General features: G+C 41.5%; 1 protein-coding gene across 2 annotated transcripts in view; it reads left to right on the plus strand.

Annotated features, from left to right (window-relative positions):
• The first annotated feature begins 7,025 nt into the window (after positions 1–7,025).
• Positions 7,026–24,300, plus strand: part of TGFBR2 (transforming growth factor beta receptor 2) — a 78,812-nt gene continuing 61,537 nt past the window's right edge. The window contains exon 1 of one of the 2 annotated variants that reach the window (XM_056520079.1): positions 7,026–7,378. In XM_056520079.1, coding sequence (XP_056376054.1) covers positions 7,294–7,378 — 85 coding nt within the window. In that variant the 5' untranslated portion in view covers positions 7,026–7,293. Of the gene's footprint in view, positions 7,379–15,749; positions 15,817–24,300 lie in introns of those variants that run through there. The other variant, XM_056520080.1, reaches the window with a different exon arrangement.

The raw sequence follows: 24,300 nt of genomic DNA on the forward strand, positions 1-24,300 counted from the left end.
TGTTTAAAGGGTACTCCGGCGCTACGACATCTTATTCCCTATCCAAAGGAATAAGATGTCTTAGCGCCGGAGTACCCCTTTAATATGTGTCATGCTTTAGGTGCTTTATTATATTTGGGGGGGGGGGGGGGGCAACAAAAAAGCATACTTTCTTATGTTTTGATGGCCAAAAAGGGATACTTATGGTCAGGGGTTTAGGTACAATAGAGACCATGTGGCTGCTATGGGGGCCTAGCTCTAATTGGTCTCACTGCTTTTCTATTGATCAAACAAAACTGTGAAGGACTCCTCTTTCATATAAAAATTCATGAATATGAGTAAATTGACCAATGGGTCAAGAAGACCAAACCTTTCTGTCCTGGAGACTAAACTAGAATCAATAATAGAGGGCCCTGCTACCATCTTTGTTTTAGTGCCCCCTCTCTTGATTGTATGCTACTGCTTATGGTTCATTGTATGTTAGACAGCTGATTTCAAGGAGCAATATATAAAGTTTATCAATCAAGTCTTTTTCCAGGTCAAAAAGAGTCATATTTCAGGAATAAGGAGGGACATAGGGACCTGGAAAAAGTATGGACTGTCCCTCTGAAAGAGAGATCCTTGGGAGGCATTCTAAAAGTAACTTCTAACTGCTTCAGTTCATTCAAGTGACCGTATTGACTTATGCCACTACAGAACAGATACTATACTGAAATGGGGATTGCTGTGAAGTTAGATTGACCTTTTAGCAAATACTAAAGGCCTATACCAGCAGGGGACAACCATTCAGGCTACTTTCATTAAAAAAGAAAAAAGAAACATCTACCACAACTTTATCATGATATTTGCAGTCCCAGATAGTAGCACATACTACTAGATATCACTACAACTGTGTATTGTGACTGCACTCCAACTAACTGCTGCTAAATCCTTTACCCCCTGAGTTGCTTTGGCTGGCAGTAGGAGTTGCTTTGGTTGCCAGTGATACATTTTAAAGGGGTTCTCCGGTGCTTAGACATCTTATCCCCTATCCAAAGGATAGGGGATAAGATGCCTGATTGTGGGAGTCCCGCCGCTGGGGACCCCCGGGATCTTGCACGCGCACCCCGTTTGTAATCAGTCCCCGGAGCGTGTTCGCTCCGGGTCTGATTACCGACGACTACTGGGCCGGCGGCATGTGACGTCACGCCTCCGTCCCGTGTGACGTCACGCTCCGCCCCTCAATGCAAGCCTATGGGAGGTGGCGTGACAGCTATCACGCCCCCTTCCATAGGCTTGCATTGAGGGGCGGAGCATGACGTCACACGGGGGCGGAGGCATGATGTCACACGCTGCCGGTCCTGTGGTCGTCGGTAATCAGACCTGGAGTGAACACGCTCCAAGGACTGATTACAAACGGGGTGCCGCGTGCAAGATCCCGGGGGTCCCCAGCGGCGGGACTCCCGCGATCAGTCATCTTATCCCCTATCCTTTGGATAGGGGATAAGATATCTAAGCACCGGAGAACCCCTTTAAGGAGCTAACGTCTCTCTCTCTTGTTCCTGAGGTCCAGTGCAGTCAAGACGTCTGAGTGTGTGTCTAGAGCATTGATGGCCTCAAGTCAAGTTCTGCAGCCACAAGTCAAGTGCACAGTAAGCTAAAGTCATAGCCCTGTCAGTCAAGTCATATCTGTTGTCTATCCAGTGTGGCCTGCAATAAATTCTCCCATCCCTGGCTGTACTGCATAGACTGTAACAACTGTCTACAATCAGTAAAGCTACCGTTGTTCCATAACTTGGCGTTGGTGTCTTCTTTGCTGTATACCTTCGAGTGATTAAGGCTAAACCACGACCTGGCATCACCAACACAAGGGGTAAATACCATCTGCCCCTAGGATATTAAAATTTGCCCAGCAGCACACTCCCTGCCATTGCCACACTTCTATGGTGAAACAGACCTTCTTTATCCAAAATACAGTGCACATAGTAAATTGCGGAGGAACACAGATATAGGTAATTTCCATGAGGTTACAGCTGCTTTGTACGTCATGTATACTGCATCAGACTATGTGCACCACATTTTTAGTAAAGAAGGTTTGTTTCACCTTGGAAGAATCTGGTGAGTGCCACCCTTATTTTTGCTTCATACATATGTGTGCACTGTATATGCATGTGTCTAATGTGTGTATATGCGTGTTCATGTGTATAGGTATGTGTGCAGTGTATATACATATGTATGTAAATGTATTTATTATATTTATTTATATATGTTAGTGTGCAGTGTATTGGAGTGGATGTCTTACCCTCATGCCTAATTAGGGAATACGGATACCATAAAGGAGATTCCAGCTATAAGTCAAAACAGAGAACCACTTTATACAAGCCCCTCCCATTCCAGTGGCCGACACATATTTAAACATTTCCTCTGCTGTGTTCTCTGCAAAATTAACTGGTTATTTGGGGTGCTATGAATGGGACCTGGGGCAAACAGACTCTGATAATAAAATAAAATAAAACTTCAATAGGGTTATGTGACTTTAAACTTAAAAAGGAGGACATCCTCCACTGCACTCCTTTTTCCTGTTGCCAGGGGTCAATGTGTCAGACTGTTGCTCAGCAAAGCAATGATGTCCGGCCTCAACCAATGAATGAATATACTAGAGGAGAAGAGAATGTCTGGCACAGACACCACTCACACACCAGGTCACCTTATTGATAAGCCTTTAACCCCTTAAGGACCGGGCGGTTTTCCGTTTTTGCATTTTCGTTTTTTGCTCCTTGCCTTTAAAAAATCATAACTCTTTCAATTTTGCACCTAAAAATCCATATGATGGCTTATTTTTTGCGCCACCAATTCTACTTTGTAATGACGTCAGTAATTTTGCCCAAAAATCTACGGTGAAACGGAAAAAAAAATCATTGTGCGACAAAATTGAAAAAAAAACCGCTGTTTTGTAATTTTGGGGGCTTCCGTTTCTACGTAGTACATTTTTCGGTAAAAATGACACCTTATCTTTATTCTGTAGGTCCATACGATTAAAATGATACCCTATTTATATAGGTTTGATTTTGTCGGACTTCTGGAAAAAATCATAACTACATGCAGGAAAATTAATACGTTTAAAATTGTCATCTTCTGACCCCTATAACTTTTTTATTTTTTCGTTTATGGGGCAGTATGAGGGCTAATTTTTTGCTCCGTTATCTGAAGTTTTTAACGGTACCATTTTTGCATTGATAGGACTTATTGATCGCTTTTTATTCATTTTTAAATGATATAAAAAGTGACCAAAAATGCACTATTTTGGACTTTGGAATTTTTTTGCGCGCACGCCATTAACCGAGCGGTTTAATTAATGATATATTTTTATAATTCGGACATTTACCATTTATGTTTATTTTTATTTACACTGTGTTTTTTTTATTGGAAAAGGGGGGTGATTCAAACTTTTAATGATGGAGGAGTTAAATGATATTTATTCACTTTTTTTTTTCACTTTTTTTTTGCAGTGTTATAGCTCCCATAGGGACCTATAACACTGCACACACTGATCTTCATCATTGATCACTGGTTTCTCATAAGAAACCAGTGATCAACGATTCTGCCGCATGACTGCTCATGCCTGGATCTCAGGCACTGAGCAGTCATTCGGCGATCGGACAGCGAGGAGGCAGGTAGGGGTCCTCCCGCTGTCCTGTCAGCTGTTCGGGATGCCGCGATTAGCCGCGGCTATCCCGAACAGCCCGACTGAGCTAGCCGGCCACTTTCGGTTTCGCTTTTAGAAAGGGTTAATAGCGCGCAGCTATTAGAGGCGGGTCCCGGCTTCACTATGACGGGGTTAAAACATTACTGTCATAAAAAAATAAAAAAAATCTTTTGACATTTTCATTAACTTAGGGCAATCGATCAGATGCAAGTCAACAAGTCAGGGGTCACATGTTCTGGCAAATATCATCCAACAAAATTACGTTGACAGTGAGCGGTGAGCGGTGATATGACACATTCATAACACATTATGCTGCAGCTAAGGAAGATGCTCGCTCCAGGGCACTGGTGCAAGACATGGAGGTATCCCCAGAAGTTTCTTTTCTTTATATCCCACACAATGAGCATAGTTAGGAAACCCCCTCCCACCTGCCAGATAGTCCCTTTAACGGACAGCTGTTGGGGCCTCCATTCATTAAAGGAATACTCTAGTGGAATATAACTTATCCCGTAATTACAGTTTTAGATCCCGGAAGGGGGGGGGGGGGGGGTTCGTCCCCGCATGATGCAGTGGTCGACATGCCCCCTCCATGTATCACATAGAGATACATGGAGTGAACGTGTCTGTCGTGGCTTCATGCTGGGGACGGTGCAGCACTTTCTGTGGACTGTTGCGGCCCTGTACAGGAGATTGCGGGGGCCCCAGTGGTCAGTCCCCCAAGATCTATAACGTATGTCCTATCCTTCAGATAGGGGATAAGTAATATTCCACTACAGTACTCCTTTAAGTGTCCAAACTGTGGACCTCCACCTGATGCAAAACTAAACCTCCCATCCTGCCCAGACAGTCAAATGTTGTCCTGACATGCTGGAAATCTTGCAACATCTGTAGGGTCACAGTTTGGAGACCACTGCTCTAAACCAATAGCTGGAGTTAAGTGGCTGATTACAGCCAAACTGGCTGATTTACACAGTGGCAAGATCTTATCGACATTAGTGAGAGTTAGGAAAACAATGTTTTACTTATGGTGCTACCTTGTTTATGTAACCTACATTAACGTCAATTGGACATCAACATGTATTTATATTTGTGCTCCCGCTGTATTTAACTTTGTGTCCTAAGCAACATATCGACCTGTGTGCAGGTTCTACCCCTAAGGGTATGTTTACATGGCAGAATTTCCATGTGTGATTCCACAGAACAATTCTGCCGGAATTTACTGCTCATTACTTTCTATGGGATTCCACAGAAATAGAAAGTCAGTCTTATATTTTGCAGGATTCCATGGGGCAATCCCGTTGAAGTCAATGAGGCTTGAATTTTGGCCAAATTATGTGCTCTGAGAACACAGAAATTCTGCTGCAATTCCGCAATTCCATTCAGCAAGCTTTGCTGAACTGATTTTTTTCAGAATTGTGGGAATTCCCCCATGTGACGATACTCTTAGGCTATGTTCCCACAATGGAATTTTCATGCAGAATTCCGCATTAGGATTCCGCATGGAGATTCTGCAGAAGCAGAGCCCCATTGATACCAAAGGGATTTTGCTGCGCTGTGCAGAATTTCTGCAGCATATGTTTCTGCTGTGGAAATGTCTATTCTTTCTGCAGAGTCTGCACGGCAATGCATTGCTGCTAGAGATGCGCAAAGTTACAGTGATTCGATTTGTCACGAACCTCGCGGCTCGGCAGATGCTGACTTTATCCTGCATAAATTAGTTCAGCTTTCAGGTGATCCGGTGGGCTGGAGACTGTCTCCTAGGACTATATTCACCTTTTCCAGCCCTCCGGAGAACCTGAAAGCTGAACTCATTTATGCAGGAAAAGTCATCAACTTCCGGCCGGCGAGGTTCGTGACAAATCAAATTACTGTAACTTTGCTCATCTCTAATTGCCACCTATGAGACAGCGCATTTCTATGCGGTCCTAGCGCCGGCATGTTCTTCCAGCACTCTGCTGTCGGGGGATTGTCCGCATGGAGATTTTCCGTGCAAACATTTCGACGTGTGAACATAGCCTTAGAATTCCTCCTCCCCTTGAGCTCCATACTCTGGAACAATATTGTTACAACATAAGAACTCTAAGTTCTAATGCAGTGTTTCCCAACTAGGGTGCCTCCAGCTGTTGATAAACTTCAACTTCCAGTATGCTCGGACAACCGTTGGCTGTCTGAGCATGCATGCTAGAAATTGTAGTTTATCAACATCTGGAGGCACCCTGGTTGAGGAAACACTCTTTTAATGGGGTACTCCCCTAGAAAATATATATGTTTTTTAAATCAACTGGTGCCAGAAAGTTAAACAGATTAGTAAATTACTTCCATTTAAAAATCTTTATCCTTTCACTACTTATCACCACAGGAAGTTATTTTCTTTTTGAATTTCCTTTCTGTCTGACCACAGTGCCCTCTGCTGACACCTCTGTCCATTTTAGGAACTTTCCAGAGCAGGATAGGTTTGCTATGGGGATTCTCTCCTACTCTGGGCAGTACCTAAAATAGACAGTGTCAGCAGAGAGCACTGTGGTCAGACAGAAAGGAAATGCAGAAAGAAAAGAACTTCCTGTGGAGCATACAGAAGCTGATAAGTACTGAGAAGGATTAAGAATTTTTAATAGAAGTAATTTACAAATCTGTTTAACTTTCTTGCACCAGTTGATTTAAAGGAGATTACCGGTGCAGACTTTTTCTATTCCATCCTGCCCGGGCTGCAAAAAAAAACACAAAACAAACTTTCACTTATCTTCCTACGTTCCCCCAGAGCTCCGCAACAGCTGATCAGTCGGCCGGGTTGTCTACTTCCTACTTCCCTTACATGGTGCTTCAGCCTGTCACCGGCCGCAGCGATGTCCTGCCTCGGCCGGTGATAGGCTGAAGCGTCGTGTGACGTACCGGGCTAAGGGAAGTAGGAATTAAACAGCCCGGCCGACTGACCAGCTGTTGCTGAGCTCTGGGGGAACGTAGGAAGGTAAGTGAAAGTTTGTTTTGTCTTTTTTTGCAGCCCGGGCAGGATGGAATAGAAAAAGTCTGCACCAGACATCGCCGTTAAAAAAAAAAAATATATATATATATATATATATATATATATATATATATAATGTTTTCCAGTGGAGTACCCCTTTAACACATATAAAGCAGTACAGGAACCTAAAAGTTAAGGATTCTAAAAATGTTATTTTCCGATGAAAAGAGCACAACATCTGCTTACTACATAACAGTACAGGGCTGCAAGCAGCATATACCTTTAAGGGAAAAGTGACAGCCCCCTGTGACAGAGTTGTAGCTTGAAGAAGAAGAAAAAACTCCACAATAGTAAGAAGTTGTAACATGAGGCAGAGGGGGCTGGCTTATGTCATATGACTGACAGCAACTGGGTGAGGTTTTTAAGAAAAAAAAAACCTAAAAGTAGAGAGGCCCAGCAGCACAGCTGTTTGTGAAGTTGAAGATTTCCTGTTTCCCCAGGACTTGCAGTGTGTGAGTCACAGAGGTTGCAGGCTGCCAACGGTGCCCATAGGAATGCAGGGAGGGCTGCTGGCTGCTCAGCCCCAGCTCAAGGCAAGAAGACAAGAAGGGAACTGAAGAAACTTTGTGGATTACTCCTTAGAGTTGTAGAATTCTATGTGGCCTGGAGAATGAGTCTTATGGCTACAGTGCAGCGCTTCACTTTACTCTGGACCCTAATAGTCTGCTGCCCCCCTGCCTCTCTACAATTTGTGGGTAAGTTATGGGCACTGTGCCCTTTCTGTGTATGTGTGTGTCCTGTCCTGGGCATATGACTTACAGACCTATAGTGTTCAGTGGAAGAAGCATGGAGAAGTAGTTGTTTTTAGGTAATGTGACCCTTGTAGACAGAGAGAAGAGGCACCTAGGTGGGGAATTCGCTTCTTGAGACAGGACTGTGTCTGGGTTTCCAGCTCCTTTACTTTCGGGGTCTGGGCTCATCTGTTACTACAGTGACTGGGATTTGGCTGCAGTCAACATGGAATGATACAATCTCGATACATTTATTTCATAATAATCTTCTATTATTTAGTAGTTAGTCCGGTGCCATGTGTTTAAGTGTAAATATTTATTTTTATTTATAATAAACAAATCAAATGTGTTATGGGCTGTTGTATTGGAATATGTGGTTGGACTTAATTTTAAAGACATAAAGTATTCAAGGTCATCTCTATACGTACTGTAATTAGGAGTCATTTCTCTACAGATCAGTGAGTTGTAGGAAAGTTATTTCTAAAATGTTAGGCTATGTTCACGCAATGGAATTTCCATGTGGAATTCCGCAGAATTCCGCAGCAGCAGAGTCTCATTGATTTATTCTGCTACAATGTTCACATTGCAGAATTTATGCGCCAGATGTTTCTGGCGAGGAAATTCAGATTCCGGCGTCCACAGAAAGAATAGTCATGTATATTCTTTCTGCAGAGTCCGCACGGAAATACATTTCCAAATGGTCCTAACACCAGCATGTTCTGACAGCTCCGCTCCACTGTCAATTTAATGTCCAAACGGAGATTTTCCATGTGGACATTTCACCGTCTGAACATAGCCTTAAAGTTTTATCAATCTATGTATCTTGCCTTGTAATTATGTTTATAGACATTTTATAACGAAGAAGGATTCTCTTTTTTTCCTGTATTCCAGTGATTGGTCTGTGATTCCTCTTCCATTAGACTATGAACACACACAATTTATTTATTTTTTATGCCAATATGCAATTTTTGTCTTTTTTTCTTTTTCATTTTTAATAGTGTGTATTAGTATAGGTGTTTTTTTTATTTATTTATTTACAAGTCATGTGATTCTTTCCTCATGTGACTCAAGGATTTCTATTGAAGAATTGTGACGAAAACGCCATAAAAATGTTGCTCCCTATCCATAAACTGCATTTTTTTCCTGGTGTTCTTTTCCCCTATAGAAGTCTGTAGGAGGAAAAATGCCACTATGTCTTGAAAAAACGCCATACCCAGAGACCATACTGTGATTTTGAAAAGCTGCCCTTTAGCCTTAAAAACACCAATAAGTGTTTACATATTAGGAAAATGTGCGGAATGTCCTCCCACAAAACACGGTCGGACATTCCACACATGTAAAAGTCCGGCGGGCACTAGGACCGCTCAGAAATGTGCAGTCTCGTAGATGGCAATGCATTTCCTAGAGAAGTCCGAAAAAAGAATAGACAGGTCTATTCTATTTGCGGACGCCAGAATCGGGAATTCCACTGTGTGAACAGTGCAGCAGAATCCAATTGAAATAAATATATGGGACTCTGTTGTAGCGGAATGTCAGTGCAGAATATTCCAGCAGAATATTCCACTCCAACATTCCGCCATGTGAACATACCCTAAAGGGTAAAAGAAAAAAAAAAAAAAAAAAAAACATATGTACAGTGGGGCAAAAAAAGTATTTAGTCAGCCACCAATTGTGCAAGTTCTTCCACTTAAAAAGATGAGAGAGGCCTGTAATTTTCATCATAGGTATACCTCAACTATGAGAGACATGATGAGGAAAAAAATCCATAAAATCTCATTGTTTGATTTTTAAAGAATTTATTTGCAAATTATGGTGGAAAATAAGTATTTGGTCAATTACAAAAGTTTGTCTCAATACCTAGTTGTATATCCTTTGTTGGCAATGGCACAGGTGAAACGTTTTCTGAAAGGCTAGGTTCACACTGCGGAATCTCTGGGCAGAAAGTTTCCACCCAGAGATTCCGAGTGCGGCCAGCGCACTGCCTGCAATTTCAAAGCGGAATTGCAGTCGGAAATTCCGTATTGTGAACCTAGCCTAAGTATTCACAAGGTTTTCACACACTGTTGCTGGTATTTTGGCCCATTCCTCCATGCAGATTTCCTCTAGAGCAGTGATGTTTTGGGGCTGTCGCTGGGCAACACAGACTTTCAACTCCGTCCAAAGGTTTTCTATGGGGCTGAGATCTGGAGACAGGCTAGGCCCCTGCAGGACCTTGAATTGCTTCTTACGAAGCCACTCCTTCTTTTCCTGGTGGTGTGTTTGGGATCATTGTCATGCTGAAAGACCCAGCCACGTTTCATCTTCAATGCCCTTGCTGATGGAAGGAGGTTTTCACTCAAAATCTCACGGTACATGGCTCCATTAATTCTTTCCTTTAAAAGGATCAGCCCCCCTTATCCCTTAGCAGAAAAACAGCCCCAAAGTATGATGTTTCCACCCCCATACTTCATAGTAGTTATGGTGTTCTTTGGATGCAACTCAGCATTCTTTTTCCTCCAAACACGAAGAGTTGAGTTTTTACCAAACAGTTCTACTTTGGTTTCATCTGACCATATGACATTCTCCCAATACTCTTCTGGATCATCCAAATGCTCTCTAGCAAACTTCAGATGGGCCCAGCCATGTACTGGCTTAAACAGGGGGACATGTCTGGCACTGCACAGCTGTCACGTCCCCTCCCATGGGCTTGCATTGAGGGGGTGGAGTGTGACGTCACACGGGGCGGAGCCTTGACATCACAACGCTCTGGCCCCGTGATCGACAGTAATCAGACCCGGAGCGAACACGCTCCGGGGACTGATTTTACCGGTGTGCGGCATGGAAGATCACGGGGGTCCCCAGTGGTGGGACCCTCACGATCAGGCATCTTATCCCCTATCCTTTGGATAGGGGATAAGATTTCTATGCGCCAGAGCACCCCTTTAATTCTCACATATTTTCACATTTTGAGCACAAAGACCTGAAAATGTGAGGTGAAAAAAAAAGGTGTGATTTATATCGGTTGAACAGAAATTACAGTAATTTTTGTATATCTCCCCCTGTGTGTGTTTCCAGCCTTAAAAGGGTGCATTGATCTAGTAAAGTTGATAGGTTTGAAGTGCAGTTTTAATTGTAATGAAAAGTTTAAAATATATGAATTGATTGAAATCTATGGACTAGGAAATCTTGAAACTAGGCCCATGTGGAAGATAGTTAGCTCGCGTCAAGTTATTTATGACAGTTTATTCACAGTTACATTGAACGCGCAAGTACTTTGGTTGCAACATGGCATAGCTTCACGTGGCTGACAATATGCCAAAAAGTGTTTGTTTTTTATATGTCCACTATTCCCATTTTACATTACGTTTTTTTTTTTTTTTAGTATGGAAATTGTTGTGCAACATGTGGAACTGTATCACATACAACTGTATATATGTTGGTTATAAATCCAGTTTTCCTGGCATTTATCGGCAGGTGTAGACACCAATGTATGAACATAGCCCAGTATATAGGATACTGTTCGGAACAACCTGTGTTTATAGAATGATGCTATATTATAAAGTTACACAAAGATGTTTACATGTGTGGCCAACTTGACATTTGAAGGTTGTCTATGACATTAAAAGCATTCCTGTGTGACCTTTTTGTGTAAACGCAGTATGAAAGCTTAAAGTTTATTATAATCTAAACAACAACATTTTTGTGCACTATAGTGTTCCTATAACTCTGAAGTGACCACATTAAATTGGAGAATGATATTTCATGATATTTTGCACAATGCACTCCTATAACTCCAAACAAATACATGTAGATTTACATGACATGTTTGTCCATTTTTTGCAGTAAGTGCAAATAGTCTCCCCCCTATACGATTCTATTGAAAACATGTTCCTGCTAGGCTGCTTGTGAACACTAATATTATTACTACTAATAATAATAATAAATACTTACATACTTCCACATTTCAGAACTGGGTAATGAAGATCATTTTCAGGATGGTCTCAATGAGGCCTGCTACCTAGGCCCCTCCATATAGGCCATATTTTAAGGCCCTACTTTCATAGGCTGAATCACACTGCAGCTGTCCACAAGCCCACCAGGACTAGGGATTTCCACCCCAAATAGGGCCCAATTATAGCCTCAACCAAGCCTCTGCTTGTTGTTGCCCCAATAGCAACCCCCTCCACCCCCCACCCACACAGGCAGCCTAAACCATGCCCACTAGTCCCACAACCCCAGCGGACTTCTTAGAACAACTCACTCACAATCTGATAATACATGTGTCCCACATCACTTAAGCAACAGTTCACACAGTATACTGCAAGTCATATACCATTGATGTACATTTGTGATCTTTTCATTTAGGTTATGTTCCCATTTTGTTTTTTGATATGCATTTTCAGAAGTTTCTTGCATTGAGACTATATTTCATACATTTGAGATTGAGATCGATATTTTTGTTTTAAAGGGGTTATTCAGCATAAGGTGATTTTAGTACGTACCTGGCAGACAGTAATGGACATTCTTAGGAAGGATCTGCGCTTGTCTTGGGCTAAACGGCTATGCTGTGAGATTACCATAACGCTGTGGCTAGCTTTTTGTCAACTTATATTTCCTGTTTTCAGTTTTCTTGTTTGCCTACAAATTCCATGATTCCATTTTCCTCCCTCCCACACATCAGCCACCCCACCCATTGAAACATAAATGAGCTGCATACCTGTGGTTTTCAATCAGGGTGCCTCCATTTGTTGCATTACTTTCAGATAGCTCTCTCTACCCATTGAAGCAGACAGGCTCCCTGTCATCAGCTGACTAGTGAGTCAGGTCTCGGCCGCATTGCAAGCTGGGAAAAATCTGAGACAACAGTCATTTTGTATGCTGGTAAAAAGAAATAGTGAGGTGAAAATCACATAAGAATTGTGAGAAAACCGTCACACACAGGTACAGACACTATATTATTAACTAAACTAACTTTACAGCCCCTGTAGCAAAGTGAAATAAAAAATTTCTGGAATACCCCTTTAATGCTGGCAGCCTGGGCAGAATAAAAAAAAGAAAAAAGAAAAAAATGCTGGAGTACCTCTTTAACCTCTATGGGAGTACAACAAAATGTGTAAAACACTCTTCTGTGTCTGTTTTAAACTTCCCAAACATTTTTGTCTACAACTAAGAGGCCAGAGGAAGCTGTGGAGGGGGCCTCTTTTTTCTTTTTTTTTCATAGGCGAGGGTCTCACAGGTGATACCTGGATATATCATACATTTACAGCATATACTGTAAATATGTCAAAATTTTTTGACATATTTAAGTGCCTCCAAAGTGAATAAAGTTTAAGCCCTAGGCATATCATATCATTATAGTATGGCACTGGAAATCATGATCAGAGGACCTGCCCCATACTGATATGACATTCTGACCATGTGGATAGAGTTACTGTCATCAGAAGCAAATAACTCAAATCCCAGCAGTTTAACCTTTTTGATGCCAAGGTCATTAGTGACTGTGGCATCCAAATGATGTGAAAGAGGGAGAAGGCTCCCTCCGTGATACATAGACACCAAATAAATATTATTGTGGGCACCATGGCAACCGGGGGCCTGTAATAAAATTAAAATCCATTGTGAAGTTCTTTCCCCACCCCGAAAAAAGTTAATCACTAATCAATAAGTTGTATGCACCTAAAAAAATGTCTAATAAAAACTACAACCCTGCCTGCAAAAAATAAGCCCTCAAACAGATATTAACATTACGTTATTTGCACATTATTTTTACAGACTTATTTGAGTAAGTTAAAAATAAATGGATAAATAAAATGAAATAGAAAACTATACTGTATTTTCATGCTAACTAAAAGTGACCAAATACAAAACTTCAATCTGACATAAACACAGAAACTCGTAAATGCCCACATTCTTGTCTGTGTAAAAAGAAAATACTACTATTTAGACGGAATGCAGCAGGCTAGAGAAACTGTTGTCTGACGATAAAAGCTCTGTTTCCTGTTAGATATGGGGAACAAACTCTGAAACTGGTGGTTAAACAATACATATCTGACTACTGCTGCATATATGAAAATCTACGGGGGGAAATCACTATATTTCCTGGTATTATAAACAAATTCTGTTAAGAATATACGTGTCACCTTTCTTGTAACATTGTAAAGACTGATCTTTATGTACTGTAGACATCATATACATACAGTATAATGAAATGTTATACAAATTTTACATATATTTTTGATCAAATCTCTCCTTCCTGTCAGCAGATGAAAACCCAGAAAGATTATTTAATTTAATTTATGCTGTTCCTCTCTTTAGTAACAACTCCTAGCTTAGAAATCCCAAAAACACTTACCGTAAACACTCGAGTGTAATCCGACCCGAATATAAGCTTAGGCCCCTAATTTTACCCCAAAAACCCAGGAAAAGTTATTGACTCGACTATAAGCCTAGGGTGGGAAATACATCATCCCCCCTGTCATCATCCAGACCCCCATCATCATCACCGCCTGTCAATCCCTTCATCAGTGGTCTTCAACCTGCGGACCTCCAGATGTTGCAAAACTACAACTCCCAGCATGCCCGGACAGCCATCGGCTGTCCAGGCATGCTGGGAGTTGTAGTTTTGAAACCTCTGGAGGTCCGCAGGTTGAAGACCACTGCGGCCTTCGTCGTCATCCAGCCCCCACCCCTTTTGTTTTGTACTCACCTCCCCTCGGCGGGAAGTTATGGTGAGCTGGTCCGGGCCATCTATGCTGCAGGGACCGTTGGGTGGGGATGGTTAGTCGTTGCGGGCTGTCCATTTTCACCGGGGGGGCCTCTTCTCCGCGCTTCGAGCCCGGACTAGTGACTTTGCTTCGACGACGACGCACAGGGACGTTGCGCATGAATGTCCCTGTGCTGTGTCATCAAGGCAAGGTCACTTCTCCGGGGCCGAGCCCGAAGCGCGGAGAAGAGGCCCCCCCCCGTTGAAAATGGACAGCCTACAACGACTAACCATCCCCACCGAACGGTCCCTGCAGCATAGATGGCCCGGACCAGCTCACCCCAACTTCCCACTGAGGGGAGGTGAGTACAAAACAAAGGGGGGGGGGGCTGGATGATGACGAAAGCCGCAGTGGTCTTCAACCGGGCTTGCTGGGAGTTGTAGTTGTAGTTTTGCAACATCTGGAGGTCCGCAGGTTGAAGACCACTGATGAAGGGATTGACAGGCGGAGAGTTCACTCGTGTATAAGCCGAGGGGGACGTTTTCAGCAGGAAAAATCATGCTGAAAAACTGGGCTTATACTCGAGTATATGCGGTACTATTCTTTCAGTAAGGAAGCCCCTGCTTGTGGGAAATGTTTAGGGACCTTGATAGTTGGAAACCACTAGGGATTCAATGTTTCCCACACATTTTAGTAGTACAAGATATTAAGCGGTGTTCCTATCTCTACAAGTTATCCCCTATCAACAGGATATAGAAAATAACAAGCCTATCAGGGAGGGTCCAACCATTGGTAGCCCCACATACAATAGAAGCAATGTAGATTGTACACCTGAATAAATGGGAGTGTACTGGTACGTTCACACGTACAGGATCTGCTGCATATTTTTGCTGCATATTTTCTGCAGCTGATTTTCTACCCATTGAAGTTCATGGATAGCAAAATCTTCTACAGTAAATCTCCAGCAGAAAATACGCACGTGTGAATGTACCCATAGGGTACGGTCACAAGCACTGTATACATTGCGGATTTATACTGCAAATTTTATGGTGCATTCAACTCTTTATTTTCATTGATTTAGGCAGCATAAAATCCATAGTGTATTCAGGACTTGTAGACATACCCTAAAGAAGTGCTCCAAACTGCAGTCAAAATTTAACTGGCCCAGATTTATCAAACTGTGTGAGAGAAAGTGGAAATAGTTTCCCACAGCAACCAATCACAGCTCAGCTTTCACTTTATTAGAGCTCGTTAGCTGAGCTGTGATTGGCCGCGGTGATAAAATCACTTCACTTTTTCTCTCACACAGTTTGATAAATCTGGGCCGATGTGTCTACATGCCTATTAACCAGCACTGGAGGAATGGACGCCTCATCATTGCTTGTGAAAAGTATATTTATATAGTAAGAAGCACTACGGCTACATTTAAAGACTTTAGGAACAGATGGTTAGACACACCAGTGTTGGCGCCACTCCGCCAAACACAGGACGGGGTGCAGAAGTCGGTGTATCCTGCCTCCAGTTTCCTGTGTGTGGAGACTTCTGTGAGCGAGTGAAGACAAGATATCTCTGCATCTGAACACCGGGCTGTGTGGGCTGAAGGCTATCCGTGATGTCATGGCCATGTGATCAGTCATGAGTGGGGGGGAGGAGTCATACTGGAGTTTGTGCTGTTGGGGGAGGTTCCTCTACTTCTAGGTAAAAAATTCATCAGAGCAGGTAGAACATACAGTAAACATACAGGGGGTTATTTATCAACGGATTTATGGGCATTTTATTCTGTATGTTTGGTGCATTTTTGGGGGGCAGTGTCTTTTTGCGCCAAAGTTTGGCACATTCTCTGCTCTGTCATTTTGTAAACTTGCTAGGATTTTGACGGTCCTGTGTATTATTTTTGCAGTGGTCAATAATTTCTCATTTGCGCCAATTGTATTTTGGAGCTAATTTTCCTGTTTTTGATGCATGTTTGATGCAAATCACCACCAACAATATTCTGACATGGAAAACACACTTATCAAAGGAAGAATATGGTATGCGCCAAAGTTATAGATAGATAAGTTTATATGATAAATTTGGCTCACGTCCGTAAAAACCAAAGGGGAAAAAAAGGGGGAAAAAAAGAAACTGACAACAGGTAAAAATGAAAAATACCCCCCCCACAGTGTGTTTTATATTTACATAACTCTGCTCTGTGCACACACATACCATGTTTTGCATATACACCTCTGCACTGCATTCATTACATACACACCACTGCACTGCATGCTTTACAAACACAGATCTCTGCACTGCATGCTTTACACACACACCTCTGCACTACATACACACCTCTGCACTGCATTCATTACATACACACCACTGCACTGCATGCTTTACACACACACACCTCTGCACTACATACACACCTCTGCACTGCATTCATTACATACACACCACTGCACTGCATGCTTTACACACACACCTCTGCACTACATACACACCTCTGCACTGCATTCATTACATACACACCACTGCACTGCATGCTTTACAAACACAGATCTCTGCACTGCATACACACCTCAGCACTGCATGCTTTACACACACACCTCTGCACTACATACACACCTCTGAACTGCATTCATTACATACACACCACTGCACTACATACACACCTCTGCACTGCATTAATTACATACACACCACTGCACTGCATGCTTTACACACACACCTCTGCACTACATACACACCTCTGCACTGAATTCATTACATACACACCTCAGCACTGCATGCTTTACACACACACCTCTGCACTACATACACACCTCTGCACTGCATTCATTACATACACACCACTGCACTGCATGCTTTACAAACACAGATCTCTGCACTGCATACACACCTCAGCACTGCATTCTTTACACACACACACCTCTGCACTACATACACACGTCTGCACTGTATGCTTTACAAACACAGATCTCTGCACTGCATGCTTTACACACACCTCTGCACTACATACACACCTCTGCACTGCATTCATTACATACACACCACTGCACTACATACACACCTCTGCACTGCATTCATTACATACACACCACTGCATGGCATGCTTTACAAACACAGATCTCTGCACTGCATGCTTTACACATACACCTCTGCACTACGTACACACCTCAGCACTGTATGCTTTTAACACACACACACAGACCTCTGCACTGGATGCATTACATACATACTTATACACTACATATTTCTGCACTGTATTATTTACATACACACACGCACTACACACACCTCTGCACTTAATTCCCTACATACACATCTGTGCACTATATACACACATCTGCACTGTATGCATTAGACTTCTATTACATCACATTTCTGGGCTCCATTACTTTTATATGTTGGGAACATCATCCAAAAGGTATTCTGGCATATATCATGGTGTAGTCTTTTACTTTTATTGTCCAAACTTGTGGGGACATTTTGGAGTGTTTGAGGCAAAGTGTATGTCTGGGAATTTGTACCCCTAATTTTTTAGGACTGTAGCAACGCCCCTGACTGCAAATGCTAAGTCAGTCCCAGAAGTAGAGATGCAGCAGAAAGTAAGGACTGGCTGCGACCATGAAGATAAGTTGTGCCTGAAGTAGCAGCCATGAGACTTTAGCTATGTCCCTACTAAGCCGTGTGGACTCTTTCTATAGGCTCCATGCACACTGCTCTGCCATGTGCATGAAGTTTTATTCACAGTTTCATTTTGTCCCAAGAAACCCTCTGAATATCGTGAATTTTCTAGTAGACTTGTGACCACATTTAATTTAATTGTGGCTTTTAGGGTCGAAGAATTTAGCCTTTAACATCCACAAGGCAGTATTGGCTTCGTGTAGATAGAAAGAGCCTTTCTTCACCCTCTACTTATATTTAAAATGTATCATTTATTTTGCATTCATATGGCATTTTACTCCTTGTAAATAAGTCCTTGTGTGATTAATTGAGCAGAACTTCCTGCCCAGTGTATTAAGGCACAATCCGGAATAAAAGATTGGCGTGCTGTTTCTTTCAAGGTCAAACAGGACAATTGCCCGGGGCTTCCCAAACTCAAAGGATCTGTTTTATTAAAGATTAGATGTTTTATATAACATTAAATTGTCTCTGAGCGGATACTTCAAATGCTTTATGGTTCACAGTGATCTAAAGATGCGTTTGTTAAAGTATTTAAATGGAAACCCTATTTAATACATTATTCTATATTTTTCATTAGTGCATTAGTGAAACATAGACACTGTTTAATGTCCTTGTCACAATTCTGAATGGGCTTAAAAGATAAGATAGATAGATAGTTAGTTAGATAGATTGATTTATAAAGACATTGCATGGCTCTATCCAAAACATAAAGATGACAACCTTTATGGTATGTGACATAGAGAGGGTAATCTGAGGGTAAACCTTCCTGACCTATGCAGTGTGACCTGTTAGGTTGCAAGGGATTTCACAGTATCAACAATTATTACCTATCCGCAAAATAGAGGGTAAGTGTCTGATCCCTCATACCCCTACCACTGGGATCCCTGTTAGTCATGAGAACAGACGTCCTGTGTCTTCCTGTTTGAACGGTGTGATGGCCAAACATCCACACTGCCAGTCTATTCAATGTATATGCGTCTTACTGATATTGTGATGTACTGTGTTATGTCCAGCAGTACCAAAGTCCTTTTGTTTTGTCTATCTGTTTCACACTTATTGACTTTCAGTAAAGCAGCAGTATCCATGCTCAACCACAAGTCCAGGACACACTTTCACATGATCAGTGGGGGTCCCGGTGTTCATATGTGGATATACTTGGTATAATTTTTTTTAACATTGTGACCAGCTGCAGACACATGCCACTATATTACTGTGGTGTCCCGATACTGTATGGTATACTGTACCTTGTGTGGTAGTCCCCAAAGTCAGAGTTCCTAGCAAGGGATGGGGTCCGCCTGCTGAGTAAGTCCCTAGTCGCCTCCTCCTTCTCTTATTTTATAGTGTTTATGTGTATATATTTAATAATGTATATTAATATAATTAACTTTATAGCATCGCAGGACCTCCGGTCATGTGACTATGTTAATTCCTTTGGGTTATGCTTTAGGACCTTTCAGAGGTCACATGGTGTGGTCACATGTCAGACCATGATTCTTTGTACAGATAATTGACAGAAGTTTTGGACCAATCGGCTTAAGGCCAGCCCCTGCCCATATAAGGGAGCTGCAGCCAATGATCGCTCTCTTGGGTTCCGGATCATCGGAGAGGCGATATCTGCGTAACTTGCAAAGACAACCCTAGGCCTGAAGCCTGCCGGCCTCAGCCTGAATCAAACCGTGAGTCCTAAACTAAATCCCCGCTAAAGCTAGCGTGACTACTGGACCGAAACTAAATCCCCTAAATCCAGTGGCACAACGCATATCTGTCTCCGGACTCTAAAACGCTCAAGGTCCCAACCACTGTCAATATCTAAGAGACTGTGCTTGTAAAAAGACTGTTCCTGTTATAAAGCCTGCAGAAAATCTTCAGTAAAAGTTCCAACAGTTTTCAGCAAACTCTCCGGTTGTGGACATTCACTTATTTAATATCTCCCTATCGCTCTTGGGACGGGTGGCAGTAGGACAAGCATACAGAGAATAGCCCTCACCCTGGCGCCATGAATAGAAAGAGTTAACCAGACACCCTTTAGTTACCTCACAGCTACACCCCATATACCCTACACCCCCAGGCTACCACATAACTGTACAGTATCATACATTGGAGATATGGTTTAAGGAATAGTCCCGATAGATACTTCCAGTGTATACTAGCAGCATGATGTGAACATAGTCTTAGATCTGTATTGCACAGCCCTGCCTGATATGAGCACCAATCCTCTAAATTGTCACTCAACCAAGCCTATTACCCAGCTAAGTATTGGGCTGGCAAGGCCTTCTATTCTTATATGTTGGTTTTACAATGGCTTTCTGACCACATCTTCAGCGTGTTGCTTACATTCTGCATTTCCTCGGCCATTCAAGCTTAAATGCTTGGTCTCCTTTTGTTCTTATTTTAGACTGTCCTAGAAAGGTATTCTGGATAGATATTCAGCAGGTCTAGTTTTTTCTCACCCTGTTTAGTTATTTATTTATTTTACAATCTGAGTGATTTATAAAACTGTTCACCCTGTTTCTGGCATCTTCTCAGGCTTTGATTTTTCACTTTTAACAGAGAGGTAAAATAAATGAAAACTTTCGCGAAAGTTTCACGACATGTATAAATCGATTCATGCAGAGATAAATTATTAAAATCTGCTATGAAAAGAAAAAAAGGGGAAACAGTACATGAGGCCTTTCATGTCGACTTCTATTAAGAGAATAAGGTTTTAGCTGTCTAATCTGACATGTCTTCCATTTATTTAACACTTAACATTTCCAAAACTGACATTTGGATCCTCCTGTACTATGCTCCCACCATTTTTTCCCGTTTTTATAGTGATTTTTTTTAATACATTTTTGTCCACAAATGCATTTTATACATCTTGTGAAACTGGTGGTTTTCAACTTTATATGTTAAAAGTGAGAAATCACAGCCTGAAAAAAGACCAAAACAGAGTGAATAATTTTATATATCAGCCAGATTTTGAAAACATTTAAACGACGTCCATTTTTGGGAAAATTAGCTGAAAACGGTGAACAAAACAAGGAAATTACAGGGAAAAATAAAAATAAATAAAGTAAGATGCATTTCCAGTTTTCCACATACTTTTTTATCACCTAAATTGACAAAGAACTCTAACTCACACTACTGAATTTCTGACCAAAATTCTGCTTAGAAATTCGGGTGCAGCAGTCATATTGCTATCAATGAAGCTTCCACTTCTGGAATTCTGCTGCCGAATGAATGATCTCAGAATTCTTTTGGTGGAATTCATTGTCGTTTATGAAGACTTCAATGTCCTTGCTGTCCTAGCGATATAGGTAATTTTACACTGTGTGAATCCTGACTAACTTATACATATTTGGGAACATTTGTCCCCAAAAGCAGGACAAATTAACTATATTCTGATTCAATGCTTGCTATATTGCAGAGAAAACAGGCCACAGATCAAGAATCAGTAAGGATGTTCTCTGATCAATACACTTCATCTAGTTATTGTATAATGCCCAAATAAGCAAAAAAAAAGGAGATTCTTGTTGGATTCAGGTGCTAATACATGTATCCAGGGTGCAGCTTTCTTATTTAATATCACAATTTTTTTATTAGATGCGGCTAGTGATCATGTTTTCTAGGCAGACATCCAGTTAATCATATGCTTTCAAGTAGAAAGCTGATAGCATGTGAATGCAAGCACAAAAAATTATGTTTTTGGTCTCTGATCTCTGGGATATATCTATGAAACTGTCACATGTCTTACGATAAACTTCACAACCCAACATAGCTGTACACTGTCCTAACTATGCTCTACTTTCTGTGTTTATATATTTATAATTGAAGGGACCTATTATTGGACAATTTACAACTAAACAGGCCGATACCAACCTGTGTAATAGGCATAGTGATAAGCTGATAATAGGCGATGTATGTCCCAAAAATGATTCAAGCAAAGTGCCACATGAACCAAGTGGAAAAAAAACTATACTTACCTTCCTCTCTCCCCTGCTGCCTGTCTCATGGAGCCCGGTCCCACTGCACTGCACTTCTAGGGTCGGATTTTACATCATGAATTTGTAGCTCAGCCAATAAGCTGTTGACTAAAACAAAAGGAACAAGCGTTCCATAGTGTGATACCTTAAGATACTTGAAATATTAAAACCAGGACCATCTGGTGCTCACCAATGTTGGTTGTACCGTCCAAGTACAACTTTGGTGTCCGCATGAAACAGAAGAACAAACAAGACCCTGCAGCCGCTCCTGACACAGTTGACGGCAATAGCAAAGAACACACCTCCAAAGGAATCGGCAGGATCAAACAGGCGCTGGGACTCTTCTTAGTACAAAAAAGGTTTATTACCCATAATGCAACGCATTTCGCAGAACATCCGCTTCATCAGGCATCATCATGCCTGATAAAGTGGATGTTCCACGAAACGCGTTGCATTTTGGGTAATAAGCCTTTTTTGTACTAAGAAGAGTCCCAGCGCCTGTTTGATCCTGCCGATTCCTTAGGTGTGTTCTTTGCCATTGCAATCAGCTGTTGAGGCAGGACATTGCTACAGCCACTGTATGGCTTAGTGGTTATTCCTTATGCTGACTCTGATTCCAGAATTGCTGTGCAGCAGGATCGAGGCTCCATGAGAAAGACAGCAATGGGGGAGAGAGGAAGGTTTCTAGAGGCTCATTTTCTTCTTACTACCTTTCTGAGCATATGTACAAAGAAAATTATTTCCCAGGTACACTATAACCCATCATTTTTTATTGGTAGATGGTGGGTCCTGTAAAAGATTTTGCAATGAGGCCCAGAAGCCCATTGCATGTAGTTCAAAAGCACTAGTGCACCAGTCAGGATACCACTGGCTTAGTGCTCCCGGTGGTGTAGCAGTGATCTGCCTTCTGTGTGACAGGTGTTTCATGAGCTTATATAGACATACATTTTGAAGAAATATTGCTATCAATGGTCAAAATGTACTAGCTTCTCAAACATTCCCTGAGTGTGTTAGAACATAACGTTATCTGAGGTCAAAAATAAAGAAATGGACATGCTTGTTGGACCATGAAAGTATTACTAATGTATGAACATCAAACTTCAATAGGGAGGAAATAAAGCTATCACTATCAAAAAGCACAAGGTAGACATGGAATGATCATGGCTGTATCTAGCTATTGTTATAATTGTACAAATATGCAAAGAAATGTTTTAGAAACACACAGATGAAGGTTACATAATGATTCCTATTACATGCAGTGGTGCAGGTAGCCTTGCCATGCAGCTGAAGCATTGAAAAGCTAAAGCTAGGTTCAAACTGTGTTTGTGTTTACACTTAACATACACATTTTTATACTCTTGAAACGAATAGAAACCTTTACATTAAATGGATGCTAAAAAGAATTCTGCTGACACTGCAAAATCTGTTTCCCATTGGACTACTTTGTTGTATTTGGGAAAGCATTGTATCTATATTTTGCCTGAAGCAATAGTGCAGACTACCATGCTTTATTATACAGAATATAAGGAAGAAAACGGCAACCAAGGAAACAGGGACAAACTGGAACATTCCATCTGTCTATGTTGCACCGTAGAAATCAATGTTTACGTTTTTTTTCCTTTTCAGGGCTAAAAGAAAATGTGCATTAAATTCAGATTCTAAATGCAGTGTTAACCTAGCCTTAGTCATCTGCACCTTCTCTGCTGCTGCCCCATGTAGTTGTATTAAGATAAAGTAGGAAATAGATCAGATTTACAGATTTCTCTGCACATTCCTCTTCTTTTGGTGAACTCCAAGACGTATTGCAGTACATGGCTTTATACAGCATATTAGTGCAGCATGCTCAGCAGCGGATGTATTACACATTAAAACATTCCTCTTCAGATTTCCATACGTTGAGAGCTTTGTCTTAACATGTAACTGACTTTATAAGTGACAGGCACATTCCTTCTGTTACTTCTTTAGACAGAGTACATGATAACTCTTATCGGAATATCTCTTACATTGCCGTTGGTCAGTGGCATTGTATCCTTCCCAGAACTAGGTTTATTACTGGCACTCATCCCTTGCAGACAGTATCAATTGTCCTGTTACTTATATAGCACTAATATGTTCCACAGCACTTTACAGAGCTTGTCATCACTCACATTAACTTTTCTGTCACAGGAACCTTATTTTATGGCTACTTAAAGGAATATTTGAGGCAAAACTGATTCATTGTGTTATAGCTAATGAAACTGAGTGTGGAAATTTAATAAAAAAACTACTTGTCCACAGGACTAAAACGGAGCAAAATCTACTTGTCCGTTATGACGATCCACTTGCCCAGGCCAATTTTCGCTTTTACACTCTCGTTTTTTCCTCCTAGCCCTATAATGTAAGGAGGAAATAACGAAAGTGCAAAAACAGAAAAACGCTATGTCCTTAAGGGGTTAATTGCCATTTTTTGACCCCTGTAGCTTTTTTTTTTTTTTCTCTTTTCCACATACCAGGCTGTATGAGGACTCATTTTTTGCACCATAATCTGTTTTTTGTATCGGTACCATTTTGGTATTGATCTGACTTTTTAATC

The sequence above is a fragment of the Hyla sarda genome, chromosome 5, assembly GCF_029499605.1.
Source record: "Hyla sarda isolate aHylSar1 chromosome 5, aHylSar1.hap1, whole genome shotgun sequence".
Lineage (NCBI taxonomy): Eukaryota > Metazoa > Chordata > Amphibia > Anura > Hylidae > Hyla > Hyla sarda.